We start from the raw sequence: 18,950 nt of genomic DNA on the forward strand, positions 1-18,950 counted from the left end.
CCTCCGGGTGATCAGGTCTACCCTGCTTTGTTTGCGGGCCTTGAGTTGGGCTTCCTCTAATTCCTTGGCAGGGTACCCTCGTTCTCTAAATTTATTAAACATTTTGGTGAGTTGATGTTCCAATTCATCCGGGTCGCTGGTAACACGGCAGACCCTGATGAACTGGGAGTAGGGCAGTCCATGGACTGCTGAACGGGGATGATGGCTATCAAACCGCAACAATGTGTTGCGGTCCGTTGGTTTAGAGCAGTGATTTTCAACCTTTTTACCTTGCGGCACACTAAATAAGATTTAAAAATTGCCAAGGCACACCATGAGAGCCCCACATGGCAAAACACATTGGCCCCCACAGGAAAAAAACAAACCTATTGCCCCCCATATAAAAAACAATCACACTGGTCCCCACAGGTAACACAAATAAAATACATTGGCCCTTTACATGAAAAGAAGAGACCAGTAAATAACACTTGAACTGGTGGTGGCTGTAAACTAGTTTAGGCATCTCTAGATCTGGAGGCACACTTGAGAACAGCTCAAGGCACACTAGTGTGCCACGGCACAGTGGTTGAAAAACACTGGTTTAGAGTATAGCGAGGTTACAAATTTTCCTGCCTCCACTTTCAGTAAAATGTCTAGAAAACAAATTTCTTTTGTCGCTGGTAAGGGTTAATTTTATGGGGCTCAGTGACCTGTTTTGTTGTTCCACTATATTTTGTAATGTCTGCTCTTCTCCGGTCCATAGTACGATCAAATCGTCTATGTACCGGAAATACATAAACACTTTATCTGTAACTTCAGGTTTCTCAAAGAAGATCCCCCTCTCTGTCTCCCACATATATGAGTTGGCAAACGACGGGGCCACTGGGGACCCCATCGCACACCCTGTCTTCTGGTGATAAAAGCGACCATCATATAGAAAATAGTTGTGGGACAGGGTAAATTCCAATAAACAGATAAAGACATCAATATCAGGACCACAATATTGCGGAGACTGTGACCAGTCTCCGCACCCTGCTAACCCCTCCACGTGTGGGATGCAGATGTAGAGACTGGTCACATCCAACGTGGCCAACACTAATTCCTCAGGAATCTGTGTAATGTCCATGAGTCTCTGCAACAGCATACCAGAGTCCCGTAAATGAGTGAATGTGTTCTGGACACATGGTTGTAAATATGCATCCAGAAAAATATTCATTCAAAACATTTCAGGGGCGCCCCAGATCACCGTGGCAACCATCCCTGAATCATACGGGCAGCCAGCGTATCAGATGCTGCGGGAGCGGTGACGCGGGCCGGGCTAGCCAGTAGAGTGAGAGACTACAGGTTGCCAAGGTAACCGCCAGCGTCACGGAGAGGCGGGCTAGTGTGGAGGGTGGAAGCCGGAGAGGCCAGGGGGGTGAGAGCCCTCTGGTCGCCCGGACGACGGCAGTAAACAACTGACGCACGTCCGCCCCACAGCATGACACACCTGGACATGGCCGGAAGTACGGGGCAGGACCACGGAGACGCGGGAACGCCGGGGGGCGTGGGTGAGTTGTTTGGAGTGTATTTATTGATTGTATTTGCACCATGTATTTGTCCTGATGAAGGGGTGATATCCCCAAAACTGTAGACCAGTAAAGTTTTCACTTTTTTGCACAGTTTTTGAAGACTCAGAGTGCCGCTGCTTTCATCCACTTGTTATTTATATATGTGTGTGTGTGTGTATATATGTGTGTGTATATATATGTATGTATGTATGTATATATATGTGTGTGTGTATATGTATGAAGCGTCGGCTTTAAGCCATTGCCTTTGGTGTGGTTATTTAACTGTCTGAGTGCCGCCATATATATATATATATATATATATATATATATATATATATATATATATATATATATATATATATATATATATATATATTATATAGCGCGCTAGCAATGTAGTAGGGGCGGCACTCCAAGCAGATGGTTTAAAACGTTTTAAAAATGTTCTTTTTTTTATTGTAAAATTTACTGTAGTGAACTTATTTCACCCCCAGCAAGTGGTCAGCAGATTAATCTTGATGCAGATTTTTTAGTTTGAGCTTTTAGTGCAGTTACCCATAGCTCCTACAACTATCCCGTATTCTATGAGTTAGCACGCTCGGTAAAAGGGCTGTAATTAAAGCAAGTTATATCACCCACGGCCTCTTCCCAGGGCAGTGCATTTCTCATCAAACTTCAGTGCCTGATCTCATAAATGCTCTACAACATGGCTTCTCAACCTGGAGTATGCTGCAAACCGGTTGGGGGTACTTGAAAATATTGGTAATGGCGTTAGAAGTCTCCTGTTGCCGTGGAGGAGAATCATGTTTAGTCACTTCCAGTTCCATCTGCAGCATAATCGCTCTCCTTGAGCTTTTGCCTGACCAGCATTAAACTGGGAGACACCCACGTTTTTGTCAGACATCTGTGTTTGCACAGGAAAAGGAAGCAGCAGCAGCATTAATCCTACAGGTGTTAGTGGGAAACCTGGAGACTGGACACAGCCAGTGGCCAGACAGAGAGGGACCCGATTCCTGACTGCACAGTACGCAGTCACTACGTCTTAAGGCCCCCATACATTAGGCCGACTGGAAGTATCTATTTGCGGCATTCCCCCCCCCCCCCCGCCCAGGATAGTGCGCCCACTGCCTCTCTAGCCCGGCTATTTGCTTACAGTCCCCTGCTCGGCTCCCTCCACCGCACGTACTATACGCTGCGTCCCCTGCCCACCTTGGGCTGCACATAAGATTTAACAAATCTTATGTGCAGCCCGTCCGACCTCCCGAATCCGACCCGATGCGCACGGGACCGCGCATCGGGTCGAATGGGATGTCTGCACATGCGATTTGGCCCGATTTCTCCGAATCGGGTCAAATCGGGCCGAAATCGCATAGTGTATGGCGGCCTTAAACCCTTTGGGTGCCAATGTTACTGTGAGCGATAGTCAGATTATCCGCTAAAAATGCCAGCATTACAGCCAAGTCAATTAATTAAAGTTTTAGTTAAAATTGCATCCAAAAAAAAAAACAGTCGCTGTGAGCAGTGCTGGCATTTTTATTGGATATTTTGAGGATCTCTCACAGCAACATTGGCGCTCAAAGAGTTAATAAAAAGGTTTGCTTGGCAATTTTTACAAATTCCCTTGGCACTCATAGGGTTAATATAAGGATACACATACTGCTCTTTTTCACTCCACTGGTAAATACTGTGGATATTTCGGTACTTATGTATTATCTGGGCTCCCATGTTAAATGCACCCCATTTTTTCATACCCCTACTATCCAACTACGCATGGAGTTGATTTTATATAGTGTGGCGAGCGCAGCGAGCCACCATGCCCGAAGCGTGGCGAGCGCAGCGAGCCCCGCAAGGGGACGCGGTCTCATAAGAAAGTCGGGAGCCCAGATATTACATAAGTACCGATATTTCAAATTGAGAGGAGGGGGGTTCTCATAAAGTTTAATCAAGGGGCGTGTGTAAAAAAAAAAAAAAAAAAAAGTTTAGAAACTGCTCTACAGAATGAATGGGCACAAATTCCCACAGAAACACTCCAAAGTTGCAGCTTACAGGTCTTTGTGTCTCTGCCCTGGCGAATGCAGCCCCCCCCCCCATGCTTTTTCCCCCTGCAACCATGCGAGGGGATGTGTCACGAAGACACACCCCCTTACCCCCTTGCATGTGCCCGCAGCAGGAGAAATCATTAATTGATCATACAGTTCTTTACTACAGCATTTAGCATTCTGTCCATTTACAATGTACTTTGCTCTTGTTGCCACTAGATGGCAACACATGCACATTTTCCCTTATCAAAAATTCTCTGTTTAGAATTTATTTTAAGGAGATGTCTGTTTAGAAACTAGGGATTCTATCTTTCCATTTATTGTTCACTTGTGAATACAAGTACAAATCTGGCAGATTTAACCTTTTATACACTTTTTGCACAAATGAAACTCTTGTTATAAAATGGCTTGCTAATTTTAACCCACTGTCCAGCCCACCCCGTTGAAAAAAAGTTTTCTGAACCATTTGTTTTGTTTTTGGCTTTGTGGTCTTGTGTGTTGACTTCTGTTTTCTGTTTTTTTTTGTTTTTTTTTTTAAGCATCATATTGAAAAAAGGATGCAAACACATATACATACCGTATATTTTTTTCTGTTTATGGGGTGTGGCCTACATTTCAAATAATTTTAGATTTTGTATGTATGGAGTTGCATTTTTACCACAGAATGTCAGAGTATAGGATACTTCATGACCAATTTGGGAAGAATTACACGTATGAAATAATTTTCATTGTCTTTTAGTGTTGATAAATGACAGTGTAAGCTGTAGTCTGGAATCTTAATCAGTGGAAATATATCGGATTTCTGCTGTAGTCTGTATGTAGAAACACAATGGAATAGACACACATTGATTCTTGAGCAATAAAGCAGAAATTACATTCTAGCTGTATGCTGTGCATTGTGCTGCAGCAGAACTTGTTTGTGTCTCTCATACTTTTTTTTTTTTTTTTAACATTAAAGCATGTGAATTATTTTAAACCACATTAGGTTTAATATTTTTGTGATGTAATGTAGTATTGGCCTAATACTGCAGTGTATATTGACAGTTGCCCTTCTCCTAGTTTATGCAAATGGCCTATACACTGATCCCTTTGCATACATTCCAGGTACTGTACTGAGAAGTACAATTTATTCCCTTGTGCATGTTTTTATACAGGTTGGGGCATCCTTTTTATAAGCCAACACCAGTCACACAAACAAAAATTGCACCATGGGCAGTTTTTCCTTCAAACCAGGGGTTCCTATGCTTGTGGCAGTGCCTCTACTAACCCAGATGCTTGCATACAGACTTGCAGCACTCCAATAATCCATCCACTGAGCTGGCCCACATTTGCGCATTTTACTATCCCCGTATGAATCCTTTACAATCTGTTTGTACGTATGCATTGTGTAAAACATCATAGGTGACTTCAGACATTTCTGCACTTACACATTGAGCTATGTGGCATTACGTGTGGCTCTGAATAAGGCCCTAAATGTTTAGCTGTGCAGGGTCTCATTTGTGATTTGATGTTATGTCTCATATTGTGAATTTTACAGTATACCATTTTATTATGCCAAATGTACTGTTGTGCACAGCTGTTGGCATTCTGAAACATTTATTATTAAAATGAATTACTTTCTCTGTCCCTTAAATATATTTAAATCTTCTTCTGAAAGTAAATAGCAAAAACATGCATTTGTGTGGAGGGAAATTAAATTACTGTAGTTAAACTCACCTTTTATCCAGGCATTTAGACTAATTATGTGTTTGGACCAGCCCTGTGTCTAATACACCTGAAAATATCTATTGTGGTCTTTTTGTGTGGGCTTTGCTTGAGGTTTTTTGTAGACTATTAACTGCCTTTTTAAATCTGCACTGCCATCTTGTGATAAATGTGCCATTTTTAGTGATGAATGTGTTGTCGTAACTCCCTTGGATTCTCTGTTTCCTCATGCCTTGCCTTGTGTCTGTGTGAGGTTTTGGACAAGGACATGAATAGGGAGCACAAATGAGAAGCTGCAATCATGGACATTCATGGTTTTAATTCGACCACTATTTTGCAACAAATTTTGTCCACTGTAGTGTGGTTACTTTCTAAATGGTAGATGGTCAATAGGTTGACATAGACAAAAGGTCCACATGGAAATGAGACCTGTGAAAAGGTTTTTGTGTGTCAATTTGAACAAATCCCGTGAACCCCATATTATTGTATCATATTCCCTCACATGGCTCGCAATATGAGCACACTTAACAATTCCCAGTGACTTTGGGTATTGGGAAGTATGAAAAGTACAAAAAAAGACAAAATGCTAAATAACTAATGTCAAACTTATGTGTTGACCACTGCCATATCAACATTTGTCTGTCAACCTTGTGAATCCGTGTTCTCCCAGCACTGTTTTTGGGGCTCTCCGCCTAGCAAGGTGCACGGGGGGAAATGTGTAGTTGCTGTATTATATGTACTATTTAAACTCTTACGTCCAACTTTTTTCTTTGGGGAATTATTTATTGAAGGCTTGTTTTTTTCCCATCACATGCTTCAAGAAGTCAATTACACAAACCTAGGGTTCGATCCTTTTAGCCATGATTAATGTGCGAGTATACATCATCACGGGAATGGCCACACTTTACGACTGATAGCGTTTGCACAAAAGTGCTCGCTACCCATAGGGTAGCTAGAGATTTTGAATGAGTATTGGCTGAAATCAGTCTGTGAAGGGTGCAAAATCTGGTGCCATTGACGGTGTTTAAACACGATTGGAACAGCACTTCGCACCCTTCGCAATTAATAGGATGGACCCCTTACTCTATTTTAAGTTTCCCTGCATTGTTTTTTTTTATTTTTTATTTAAAGCAAATTCTGATTGAGTTTACATGCACAACCCCAAAGACCTCCCTTTATTTTAATCTGTAAATATTATTTACATTATTAATAGTTTGAATGTTCCAATAAATAAATTATTCAGCATAAAATTTGCAAGATCTACATTCCCATCCAAAGGGGTCTCCTTGTCCTGGGCATATCTTCACTGGTGGTGAAAATTTAGGGTAGCCAGGAGCATGCTTGGCCTGTACTCCAGGACTTGACTCAGCTGAACCACAGGTTCTCAAACTCCGTCCTCAGGACCCCACACAGTTCACATGGGTGCAAATGTGAATTCATTACTCACTGACACATTTTAAAATATGCACAGGTGGAGCTAAATATTTCACTTGATTCTGTAATTAATCTCTTGTGCCCACTAACAAAGTAGGGGGTGTGTGGTTTGTTGGTTCCAAAAATGCATTTCAATAAAGAAAACAAGTCTGTAAAAATAAGGTATACTTTGTTTGGCAATATGAAATGGTATCTGCTCACTCAATTTATTAATGTATCATGGGTGCATGAAAGGGATGCATTCTCAACAATAAAAGGCGGTAAAACATCCCGCAGTACACTAAAAAAGTATTATCAATAGCATTTATACACACTATATGATAATAGAAATGAAAATATAGCATTACAAGAACCCAGCATCCCCTCCCAATGCTGGTCCAATCAATGATTAAATCGGTTATATAGATAATTTATCTGAACAAATAGCTGATTGTAATTTGCTCCCCTTTGTTTCATCATGTAGTGTTTAAATCTTATTGCTAATATGTGTTTTTGGGGGAAATATTTTTTATCCTTTTTTCATAATTTGTGTGCCTGGCATAAATTATGGATATTGATTTTGAAGGATAATCTGCAAAAAAGTATTCAATGCAAATGGATTAAAGGAGCAGGCATGCAGTGCCAAGTAGCCTCAGAAATGAGGACCCAAGGCTCTCTTGTTTGTTATAAGTTCCCCATACTTACACTTATTGTATGCTAGTTGGCTATTAATTCTCATTATGCTATAGGGTCTAAGAATGACAACAATCCAGTTTATGGATGTTGTCTTCATTGAACCAGTATGTAGGCTGTATGATCCTGCAGCTGTTTTAGGCAATTTTCTCATCATTCCATTATACTTTATTATTATTATTATTATTATTATTATTAATAATATTATCATCATTTATTTATATGGCACCACAGGGATTTTGCAGTGCCTAACAAAGTACATGTCATTTATGCAGGTTTTCCTCCTGCTTTTTTGTGTTACTTTAAAATAATTTGATCAAGTGCAAACTTTTGATGTGATGCATCAATGCAGCTACTGTAACTGTAGAGGTACATTACACACAAAATCTTGGCCTTAAATATTAAAACATGCCATCACAGATTAGGTGCAGGGTGCTAGAATGAACAGATTTAGTTTTGCTTGTGATAATACATGTATCTATTCAGAATCCATATCCTAAACATATTATATTGGACATTTGTTAATCTCAAAGTATTTATTTTATACTTTTGGCAGAGTTCCCCCTTCCTGTATCGCCTCCACACAGTTTTATGAAGCTTATGCCCCTTTCCCACTGCAGCTAAAAAACGGTAAATTGCCGATTTTCAGCGCAATTTACCGTTTTAAGGCTGCAGTGGGAAAGTGCCAGAGTTGAAATACCGTTTAAAGTTAAATAGTATTTCAACCCGTTTTTAAAGCAGAGTCCTACACGTTAAAATAACGTTTAAGAGGCAGTGGGAATGCCTCTTAAACGTTATTTAGCCTCCAGGCAGTCCCAGTGCCTGATGAGAACTAGTAGTTCTCACTTTGTGCATGTGTAATGAGTGTACGTGCATAATAATGAGCCGCTCATTACATATGTGCATATGTAATGAACGTCTCATTATTATGCACGTGCACTCATTACTTATGCGCAAAGTGAGAACTACTAGTTCTCATCAGGCACTGGGACTGCCTGGACCCTGCATGGACCCCCGCTGCCTCCCCACTGCCCTGCATCCCCGTGCAGGTAAGTACAAGAGGAGGGGAGGTGGGGGCACAGGGCAGGTACGAGGTATGTTAGGCACTCTTTACACTTGGGGGGGAGGGATTAGGCACTCTTTACACTGGGGGGGGGGGTTAGGCACTCTACGTTTTACACGGTTCACTGCAATGGGAATGGTACTTAAATGGTATTTAAAACGGTAATCTGCTGCAGTGGGAATGCTAATACCGTTTTACATACCATTTAAGATTACCATGACTTTAAACTGGTCTGCAGTGGGAAAGCAGCATTAGTGAGCTTGTCATCCTATTGAGGTTTCTTCAATTTTAATTTAGGAAAACACAATTCAGATTACCTCATTAAATTCTAATTGGTATGCGGTAACCTTATGATAGTACATTCTTTGTCAGAGTTCTATACGAAATCCATTTCTGTCAAATCATATGTTCATTCTTATCTATGACATTCCTTATGTCTCTCTAGCAAATTGCAGTCTCTTGTGTACAATATTCACACAGTAATTAACTTATGGTAACTACCAGTTATATCAGAATGTTTTCATAATAAATAGCCTGTGTTTACTACATGAAATACTGTAGAATATGCTTAGCCATTGATACAGGGTTTTCTATTTGTTGATTTACGTGGGGATAGCTTTAAATTGAGTCCCTTAAGCTTTATTTAAGCTTTATTCTTTATGTGCTGTTTTTTTCTCTTAGCAATACAGATTTCTAATATTCGTAGCCTTAATTGTGACTGCTTTCAGTGACTGCATAATACAGGTTATTGAGCGATGTCAACCTTTCAAAATTTAAGTGGACAAATTGAAAGCACAAGCTATTCTTTTTTCATTCACTGACTAATACTGACTGCATTCCTTACGATATTGATATACTGTATACTGAATACTCGGTCTGGTTAATAATACCCATGTAGAGCATGTGCATGATGTGTTAAGATGGGTAAACACTCATTATTATTATTATTTTTTTACATGTTCGAGGGTGAATTGAGAACAAGAAATCTTCCATTGTGTACGCACTATTGCATGCTCTTGTGAGTCCTCGATGTCTCTTGCTCAGACCTACATATGCTGCTCAATCTGTGGATGTCCACTATTTTCAGCAGATTGCGCAATGTGTATATGTGTGTGTATATATATATATATATATATATATATATATATATATATATATATATATATATATATATATATATATATATATATATATATATATATATATTACCTACACATATACCAAATGCTGGAAAGACACATGATCTATTGTTCAGTTGTTTGTAACATTGGACAGTGTGTGGGCACTATACTGTTGGAAGTTCAAGGTTAATCGTTGACAATTCATTGTTTGCAAGTCGTCTTGTGTGTACCCAGCTCTAGAATTTAACGGTGCCTCAGGATGAGTCTTCTTAATTGCAAACATGTACAAAACAGTTTTTTTTTTTTTTTTTTTACGTTGTGGTTGGGATTTATGGCTTATGAGGAGGGGTTCCCTAATAAAGTGTTAGGGAGTTACTGATAAAATCTCTCATCAACCTGCCTAATACTAGGTAATGGAGGGATTAATGATTGATTCAGTAGTTAATGCCCCTTTATTGATAAAGCTTTAAGTTAATGAAGTCTTGGTATGGGGGGGGGGGGGGTGGTGTTGGAATGAGGATTATTAGGATTATAGTGACGAAGAGAGCATGAGGATTGGAATGTTGGGGGGGGGGGGACCTTATGTTTATACGATTGGCACGTTAGGAGAAGGGTATTGAGCTTGCAATGATAATGTAGAGATTGGAGGTCCGTGATACGTTTGACGACGGAGCATAGGTGATCCTGAAGATAGGTCCACAATGTCTAGATTGACATGTTTGTTTTTTTCACTAAATTTTATATATTTATTTGTTCCTACTCTCTCGTCCATGTGGACTTCAATTTGGAATGGTAATGTGAGTGCAGCGGTAAAATAATCAGTAGTCAATGTGCTCAAGTATCAACATTGACACACAAAAAAAAACTTAAAACATGTCAACCTTTTCCATGCTAACATTTTGCCAGTGTCGCCCTTTGTAATTGTTGTCCTGGTGCGTGTTGACCTTTGTCATAGTTGAAGTTTTTTGGTGTCAATCTAGACTTCGTTGACTATGATCCGTACCCTTGTAGAGAATGTACTTGGGTGCATAAGAAAACCACACTGAGAGAGCATTAAGGTGATAATGGATCAGTATTTATACAGTATGGTGCAGGTATGTTTGACATAGACACTGTTCAACAGACCCTACAGTGCAGCTTGTAAAGGGATGGCCAACGGTTGGGCTGTTAATATCAGATTTGATTGTTCACTGGCATCGATGGCACAAAGATTAGTAGTGGTTGTAGTAGCACTACAGCAAATCAACAATGGGGGAACTTATCTTCGTTCTGCATACTGACATGGTCACGGTTACCCAGCTCCTTTCCTGTTTGGCCATCAGAGTCCCATCTACACACATAGTTGAGCTGATACAGTGATGGCCAACATAACTTATGTCCAAAGCCAATCAATATATATTTTTTAGATGTAGGAGAAAATTGGACTATCCAGAGGGAATGTGACACAAATATGAGAACTCTGTGAACTCATAATCTCCATGCTGTCGCACACTAATTCTTGCCACCCATGCCGCCCAGTTAAGTAGTTTAAAGAATGTGGCATGTCTAAAAAGGGATACGGTCATTAGGTCCACAACATGTCGACTGTGCCGTAATTCGGCACAAAGCTAAAACCCCCATGTCAACATTTTGACTGTCTACCTTATCCATGTCGACATAATGACCCCGTCCACCTATCCCCATGTTGACCTTCATGCATGTCGACATAATGCTTGTCGACTTGCTGTCTATCCAATGACCCATACCAGTCTAAAAGCAGTGGTCTATGTACAATACATGATACCATGTAAAATATTAAAAATGTATCTAGCTCATACATTTTAGGCTGACTCCTACATTTTGGAGTGAAATGAATTAAATAAACTTGTGTTAGTAGTAAATTCTCATTCATTGAAATTCTCCTTGCAATTATGCGGGACTGTTCAGCTGCTGTTCTGATAGATGCTGCACTCAAAGGCTTTGAGCAGCAGACACACACCACCTGCCTAAATACAAATCCACTGCTGTCAATTGACTGTACTCTGAAATGGCATTCATGCTGTTATCAGTCATCCAGTATGTTTGACCTGCCACTTATATGCATCTGCTGTACGCACAGGAGATAGATGAAGCTTCAGGTCAGGCCTTAAAAAGCAGGGAGAAGCATTCATTATTTTTAGGATTTTTTTTGTGTTTTTGTCTGACCTGAGGTTAATAATGCTATCTGCGTGGACAGCAAACAAGTGCAGGCATTGGTGTCGGAGATTTTCAGAGTGTTTTTCTTGTAGCAATTCAAATGCAAAGTGAAAATACTTAGAGATCTGATTGTGACCATGGAACAGTTTCAAGAAGCCCAAAACCTATTGCTGGCAGTTTAATAGAATCTTTTTGCTATTGACATTTTGACATCCTGTGAATGAATTACATTTCAAAGCCTTCTAAATGAGCCACAGTATATATGTTACGCATATGCACTTAAATGCAATGACACCTGTCAGAATTGAGTATTATTTTGATAGAAGGCACTTTAGTTACCTGTAAGAAGACCATTTTCTAAATATTTCCATTAATTTGCAATTCAAGCTGCCAATAATGACACGGTTTACTGCCACATGATTACTGTGACAACCATTTCCCATTCACCCAGGATCTCGGAGCTGTCTCCTATACAGAAATCAGGTTACACTCCTGTGAAGATGCAGAATCCAGTGCTTCTGTGTTTGTGTGTGACAGATTTATTTTTGTGCTGGATGATTAGTCCTAGCAAACACTGTAAATCTACAACATACTGATTATGTAAATTGACAGCCAAGTTATAGGAGTAAGCTCTTGTTAAAACGATAAAACCAAAATCTGTTGCTCTTTAAAGACTCATTTGAGTTCATGATTGGTGCACAAGAATATAGGTGCGTGCCCATCCAACATTTGTCTAGTTCAGTCATAGTATGTCACTTTATTTATATCCTGTGACTGGTCCTAACCTACACCCTTGGTGGGTGTCAGTATATGTGTGCAGGTATGTATTATATTGATTATGTACAGTGTTCTTGCAAATCACTCTCCATGCTTCTTAGTAAAAATATAAAATGCAGATAATTCTGTGCACAACCTAAATAAAATTGGCAATAAGTAAGTCACACACAACGTCCTTAGCATTTCCTTCCCAGTTGCTTGGGAAAATGAGATAAAAATGTGATCGCTGATTATCTTGAAATGATACATGATTGCCTGGAATAACAAATAAAGCACTTCAATAGTTAATGTGCCGCCTTTCTAATCAGAGTAGGATGTTCTCCTGAACAGTTATAGAATGAAATGGGAGACTCTCACCACTGATGGGACTACCAATCAGTAGGTTAGGATTGTGCATGTTCTAACTCTGATACTGTGCAGCTAAATATAAATCCCTTTTTCCCCCCACCTACTGCACAATTTCAGGGGACCTGATTTGCGAATTCTCACCTTTCTTCGTATAATATAACCCCTGACTTCAGTCTGCTGCTCTAGAACTCACACCTGCACTATAGTAACATTATTACATTTTTGGTACTGTCTGGTCAAAAATATTTTAAAAGGGATACGGTCACTAGGTCGACATGGGGTTAGTTTACCAACTCAGCCCTTGTATATTAATCTTTTTGTGGTTTGCCTAGCTTTTTTACCATTAAAAGAACCTAGTGAGGGCTAAAGCTTTAAATAAAATGAAAAGAATGTGATTGTACAGCTATTAACCATACACATCTCCCCACCAGATACCATTGAAGGTTTAAAGAGGAAAAACTATACTAAAATCGCAGTTAACACTTTTATTCATTGAGAACATGTCAAGGTTCTGAACATTAATGCTGTGACCTTTTGGCAATGCCAGAAATGTGTCTTGTGATAGCCAGCCATCCATTGCGGGAAATACAAGTGTACCAGAGCTGGCATGCCACACCACACCACACCCATCACTGGGTTACCCCTTACAGGTTCTGTAAGATCTATACACACCACCAAATACTTGCTTACTGTGAAGTCTTTTTCTCCCTAATACTTTCCGTAAAAGGCACCTGTTGAAGGGAAAATAACTATATAAGAAGTGTGTAGGCATCTGTTTGTGTGGAAAATTTGTTAATTTGTATTTTATTGGCACATAAAATAGCAGGTGTACCACTGAAGTGTGCATGCTTCTTATTGCACAGGTTAAACACACAACATTTGTAACGCACTTCTCCCCTGATTTTTTTCCATATACAATTTGATTCTCCAAATAAAAAAATAATTTTTTCACTCCATTTACAGCCAGAAAAGTCTGCCACAGCACATGCTTTCAGATTTAATTGCACATGAAATAGTTCTCATCTTAATAGTCTTTAGTGCATTTTGCGATGTCGATACCTACTGGCTTTTTCCTTGGCTGCATTGGCACAGGCATTGAGCTTATTTTGTTGTAAATGATTCCAATATTTGATCAGTTCCCCAGGCTGGAACTGATGGGAGGTAATTAGGTGACTATACTTACAGCTAGAGTAGGAAACTCTCCAATGATTGAATACAAACTCATTGGGTGGTGGTTTAGGGTCAATGCGTAACTTTGCAAGACAGATGCCCACATACACATCCTCCAAATGCAGCCTTCTGATGCTTAAAGAGACTTTAAATATCTTCCCTGCCAGGTCCCCGGAGAACACATAACCAGTCCCAGAACAAAACACAGGATACCGCTCACTTGGGTACAACTCTGGGGACATGTACCATTTGCTGTCTTTGTTGCGGTTGGGTGCATAGCCTCTCATTAAATACCCTGTAAAGTAGTTGGTTCTTGGTGGTTGATCGGGCTTCAGAAGTTTGTTAATTAAATATTCGGTATTAACAAACATATCACTGTCTGTCTTCATAACATATGGGACATAGGGACAGTATGTTGATACCCAGTTCATACCCATAAGTGTCTTTATGGTCAGATTATAATAAGTGTCTAAGTATTCCTGTTGGATGATGTCATGGTATTGTCTACTTTCAGCAGCTATTGCGTGTTCAGTTGCTGCATTAAGCTTGGTGTGCACGCCCAACAGAAAGAGTCTTAAAATTTGAATTCCTGGCGACAAGCTCTCATTCCCCCAGGTCTGTCGAATAGCTTGTCGTGCCTCAATTTGTTGGGGTTCTGCAGCTATAAGTAATATGAGGAAAGGCCTTTTCTCCAGACATTTCTCAGGCTCGTTTATGATGTATTTGTAATGGTATGCATTTTTTTGACCAACACCCTTTTCATTGTAAATACTTCCATTGGTGCTTAATGTATTCTCCAAGCCAGTCACACCTTGCTGCTGTGACTCTGTGTTACTTAAATTGGATGTGGTATGAGGCTTCAGCGTTTGAGGGATAGCCTCTTTCCAGATGTTTCGTAGTGAGCTGTTTGTTTCACTTTTAGTTGCTTTGAAACCACGTACCGTATGAGTCACTGGATTTTCTTTCATTCCAACTCTGCCAATGAACGAGTTGTGGTGATTAAAAAATAGAAACATAGCGAACAGAAACACAAGTGACAAAAGCCCGGTTAAATGGGTCCGGAACAGAGACCGCTTGCTATTCCACGTCATTTTGGCAAGACAGCAATGGCGTCTCCTCCACTGAATCATGCTGTTAAAATCCTGGAGCAATTGTACTGATATGCACAAATTCCCCGTTTATTCTTCAACACACACTAGTGTGGTCGTTTTACTTTTTGTGGCTTTTTTTTTTCATTTTTCTGTATTTGATTGACAGTTTCCTAGAGGAAGATCTGAAAAACAAAACACAGACACAAATTGCTTTCTGTTAATATACAAAGTGTAACATTTATGAGTCCATCAGTTGACTGGAAAACAGGGTCAAGTCACAAATCAGCAAGCTAATACTTCTAGTGCAGACACATGACCTGCATTTAAAATGCTCCCCCATGGAGAAGTAGAGTAGAAAGGAAATATTGCCCTGAATGTTAAATGGATTGCAGCAAGTACATATTGTAAAGTTGCTTTGTATTTTTAAATATTAGGTTTGCTCAGCTGATGCCTGTAAGTATGGTCATCTACAAGGAGAAAATGACTTGAGAGGAGTTGATTGAAACCACATTGTTAGTCACAGTAAATGCTTTGTATATTTTAGCTACTGGCCGCTGTGTTAAAGTCAATCAGAAGATGCAATTGTCAAAGCTAATTTTCAGGGTTCAGTAACTTCTTTGTTAAAACGATTTACAATTACACTATTTGAATTGAAAATGATTTGGGTTGAATGTGTGATCTATGAATGACATGATTAAATGATAACTTAATATCCTGTAGATGGAGCCAGAGCCATACTTTTTTTAATACAGGTTTCTAGAGATCAGGGTACTCTTTAGAGCACTGAGAATTCTGTTAACTACTGACTGAAATTAACTGCTTTTATAATCTGAGAGCAGTCCATGAACTACTTTTACAATTTATCATTTTTTTAGTTAGTACAACAGATGCACCTAAAACCTGTGGATGAAGTCCTTCGTTTTTTGTGGACACTTTAAACTTTGTTATGGCCCAGCATAATGACTTTGTTCTGCCTTATTAAGCAGATTATATTTAGTATGTCAGAAATTAAATACGTAGGAAACTGTTTCTATGTTTATTTTTCAAAAGAAACTTCTGTATTTGTGAAACTAGGTAGTATTTGCATCCTAGATTAAAAAAAAAAAAAGCGGTGGCGTTGTTAAAAACCTATACCATAGTACTGAGGTGTCATTTTTTAAAAGATTCAGCTAGTCTATCTTATTGTAAATGACAGGATGTGGTAATAGTTAAACTTAAGCCAGCAATTCTCTATAAATGTTTGACCTCACAGGCAAAATGTTTATTTTATTCTTTTTACTCATGTGTAGATATTTTTTGCTTTCCCTTAAAAATAAAATACATTGTAATCCATTTTTTTTCCCTATTTGACTATTAGTCTTTTCATACTAATAGCTGCAGATTTCCCTTGAAACTAAATCATACCTTTTATATTACACCATTAATGGTTCAGCTAAAGAAATATATTAAATATGAAGTATGCTGTGTAATCAACTAGTAATTTGAATGACACTTTTGTATAGGGCTAGGCCAAGTCTACATACATACATACATACATACATACATACATACATGTTTAATTATGCTTTATTGGTTGCCTTGCAAAATGTGGTATGCTTTCTTGTTCTACTCTGCAAGAAAATGTTTGCATTGACCCGTATAATCTGTGTTCCGAGAGATCCCTCCCAAGATTTGTGTACTGTAAAACCTTTTCCATTCCCAGCTAATGCTGCCCAGGGCAAAGTAAGCACATTTTATATTGGCCACACTTACATGATTTATTGTGCCTTGATAACATCGAGGATCAATGTAACTCCTGCAGTGCTTTGCACAATAAATGCATTGTAATGTTTTATTTTACTGTCATTTAATCAGTTTTGCAATGTAAAATAAAGTAGTCTGGGAACGTATGGACATACATACGTATATCCTTCCAAAGGTTATATATAATATATTTTTTTTACTTAAACGAAGCAGGCTTTTTTGTTCCATCTGCTTTCAGAATGTAATTTGTACCTCTACCCATTTGAATGATCTACTGAATTTAGCAGCTTTGCTAGTTTCAGTAGAGATGGAAGATTACTTTAGATAAGGATTAAAAATAACCTAGTTTGTACAGGGATTTACTTCCCTTCATATTGCAGATTTTACTCCTCCTATCACAGATTCATATTTTGTGGCTGCTTGTCCTTTAAAATTGTCCTTTGTGCAGCTATGTTAAACACACACCAGTCATTTTACAGTAAATCTGCCTGTTTTACCCACCAATACAATTTGCTCCATCGTAAAGCTGTAATGAAAAATCAGTAAATTCCCACAAAATATATTTTAACATACCTTTGTTTTTACTGAACAAATTCATGGTTGTAGGAATACACCTATTGAGAATAGTTTTGGCACGTCATCACTTAGGCAAAAAAAAAAGAGCTTGAACATGCGCACTTGCTTCAAAAATCTCCCTTCTGTGTAAGCTTCTGCCTGCTGTCCATCTGTTTGCAGCTTGCCCTTTCGCCTGTTCCAGTCATGGACATTCTGTATATCTCTGCTGGGAAGTGAGAATATCCCCAGTGTTGTCCTCTTGCACTACGAGATGGTATCCTGGTAGCTTCCTCCGCATTGAAAGCTTTCACAGATCTTTTCTTTTGTCTTTAATGCGGTGTTAAACCGTCTGTATCCATGCCTGTACTGACAAATCTCAGTGGCTTTGGAGAAAGCACCACAAGAACATAGTCCCGTTAAATTAAATAATAGTAGAGAGGATTTACCCTCCTTTCTTGTTGCTAGGCAGCTTGAGAAGAAGACGGTGCTTCTTGCAGGGGGAGGGCTGTGGTCTAGAGAACCAAGACAGCTTTCTAGGCTGCTGCTGCTGCTGCCTCTCTCAGAGGCAATGGTTTATATGTGGGCTTTGACAGATGCTGTCTTCTGACAGAGCAGAATTTAACGTCACAGCCTGGATAACACTCACGTGATAAGATTGCATTCATTGCTCCTGGTCTAGAGGCAGCCAGCCCCTTATGCTGATTCCACTTATGATGATTATTACGGAGACTGCATGGATTTTTACATATCTAAAACCATGGAGACAAAATATGCAATATGATGATTGTGTGTTGAAAATAGGCTCTTGCATTTCTATATTAATCATGTATAATAATGTGTTCAGTATAGGATAAGACTCCCTATTGGTCATTTAAAAGATGCACCTTTAATTAAAGTGCTTTGTGGCTTACCTGTTAGTTTTACACGCCGATCGCATGGCTTCCCTTCTTCCTCCTTATTCATATACAGTAATGCATGGTTTTGTATAGTGCTGGAGGGTAAAATAAATGACGCACTGCTTTTTAATCCAGGAGCATTTTTATTCATGCTCATAATATCTTTTCTGGTAGCCTCTAAGGGGAGTTCTTTGTATGTATGAGTTCTATGTCATTAGTTAGCCTTGCTATTTTTTATTAAACACTGCTCTCATGCTGTTGCATCGAAATAATATTTATATTTAATATTAGTTTTCTTCAGAAAGCTACTGATTAACAGAAAATACTGGTTTATATAAAATGAAAATCCCTAGTAATATTTACACAATGGCATTTTCTTTTTTGCCTCTACTTGTATCGTTGTTTACTTTTAGGCTGCACAAAACTGCATTTTCAGTTAGAATGTCAGATCATTTAATATACAATCAATATGTAAGCAAATAACATGTATGTGGCTAACAGAAATGTTGCAGATGTGACACTGGGTAAAGCAAACCTATTTTATAATGATAGGGGGATACTGAGACAACAGGAGGTAGTGGGACTATATCTAATAGACCTCCCAGTGACCCTGGTCGATCCTGCGTTGTTGCT

The 18,950-nt window shown here is 39.1% G+C and overlaps 2 protein-coding genes across 2 annotated transcripts in view; one reads left to right on the top strand and one right to left on the bottom strand.

Moving 5' to 3' along the window:
- Window positions 1-18,950, top strand: part of CDC73 (cell division cycle 73) — a 103,111-nt gene that overhangs the window by 49,407 nt on the left and 34,754 nt on the right. The gene's annotated exons all lie outside the window — the stretch shown is intronic.
- Window positions 13,638-18,159, bottom strand: B3GALT2 (beta-1,3-galactosyltransferase 2). Its single transcript, XM_083156791.1, has 2 exons — window positions 17,440-18,159; window positions 13,638-15,305 (listed from the first exon to the last, which is right to left on the bottom strand). The coding sequence occupies exon 2, from the start codon at window positions 15,160-15,162 to the stop codon at window positions 13,897-13,899; it is 1,266 nt and encodes a 421-aa protein (XP_083012917.1). The 5' UTR covers window positions 15,163-15,305; window positions 17,440-18,159; the 3' UTR covers window positions 13,638-13,896.

This window comes from Crinia signifera, chromosome 8 (assembly GCF_055691185.1).
Source record: "Crinia signifera chromosome 8, ASM5569118v1, whole genome shotgun sequence".
Taxonomy (NCBI): Eukaryota; Metazoa; Chordata; class Amphibia; order Anura; family Myobatrachidae; genus Crinia; species Crinia signifera.

Bases quoted from the DNA above. Each gene is read 5' to 3' on its own strand.
- B3GALT2 (XM_083156791.1), bottom strand. From the start codon at position 15,162: ATGATTCAGTGGAGGAGACGCCATTGCTGTCTTGCCAAAATGACGTGG.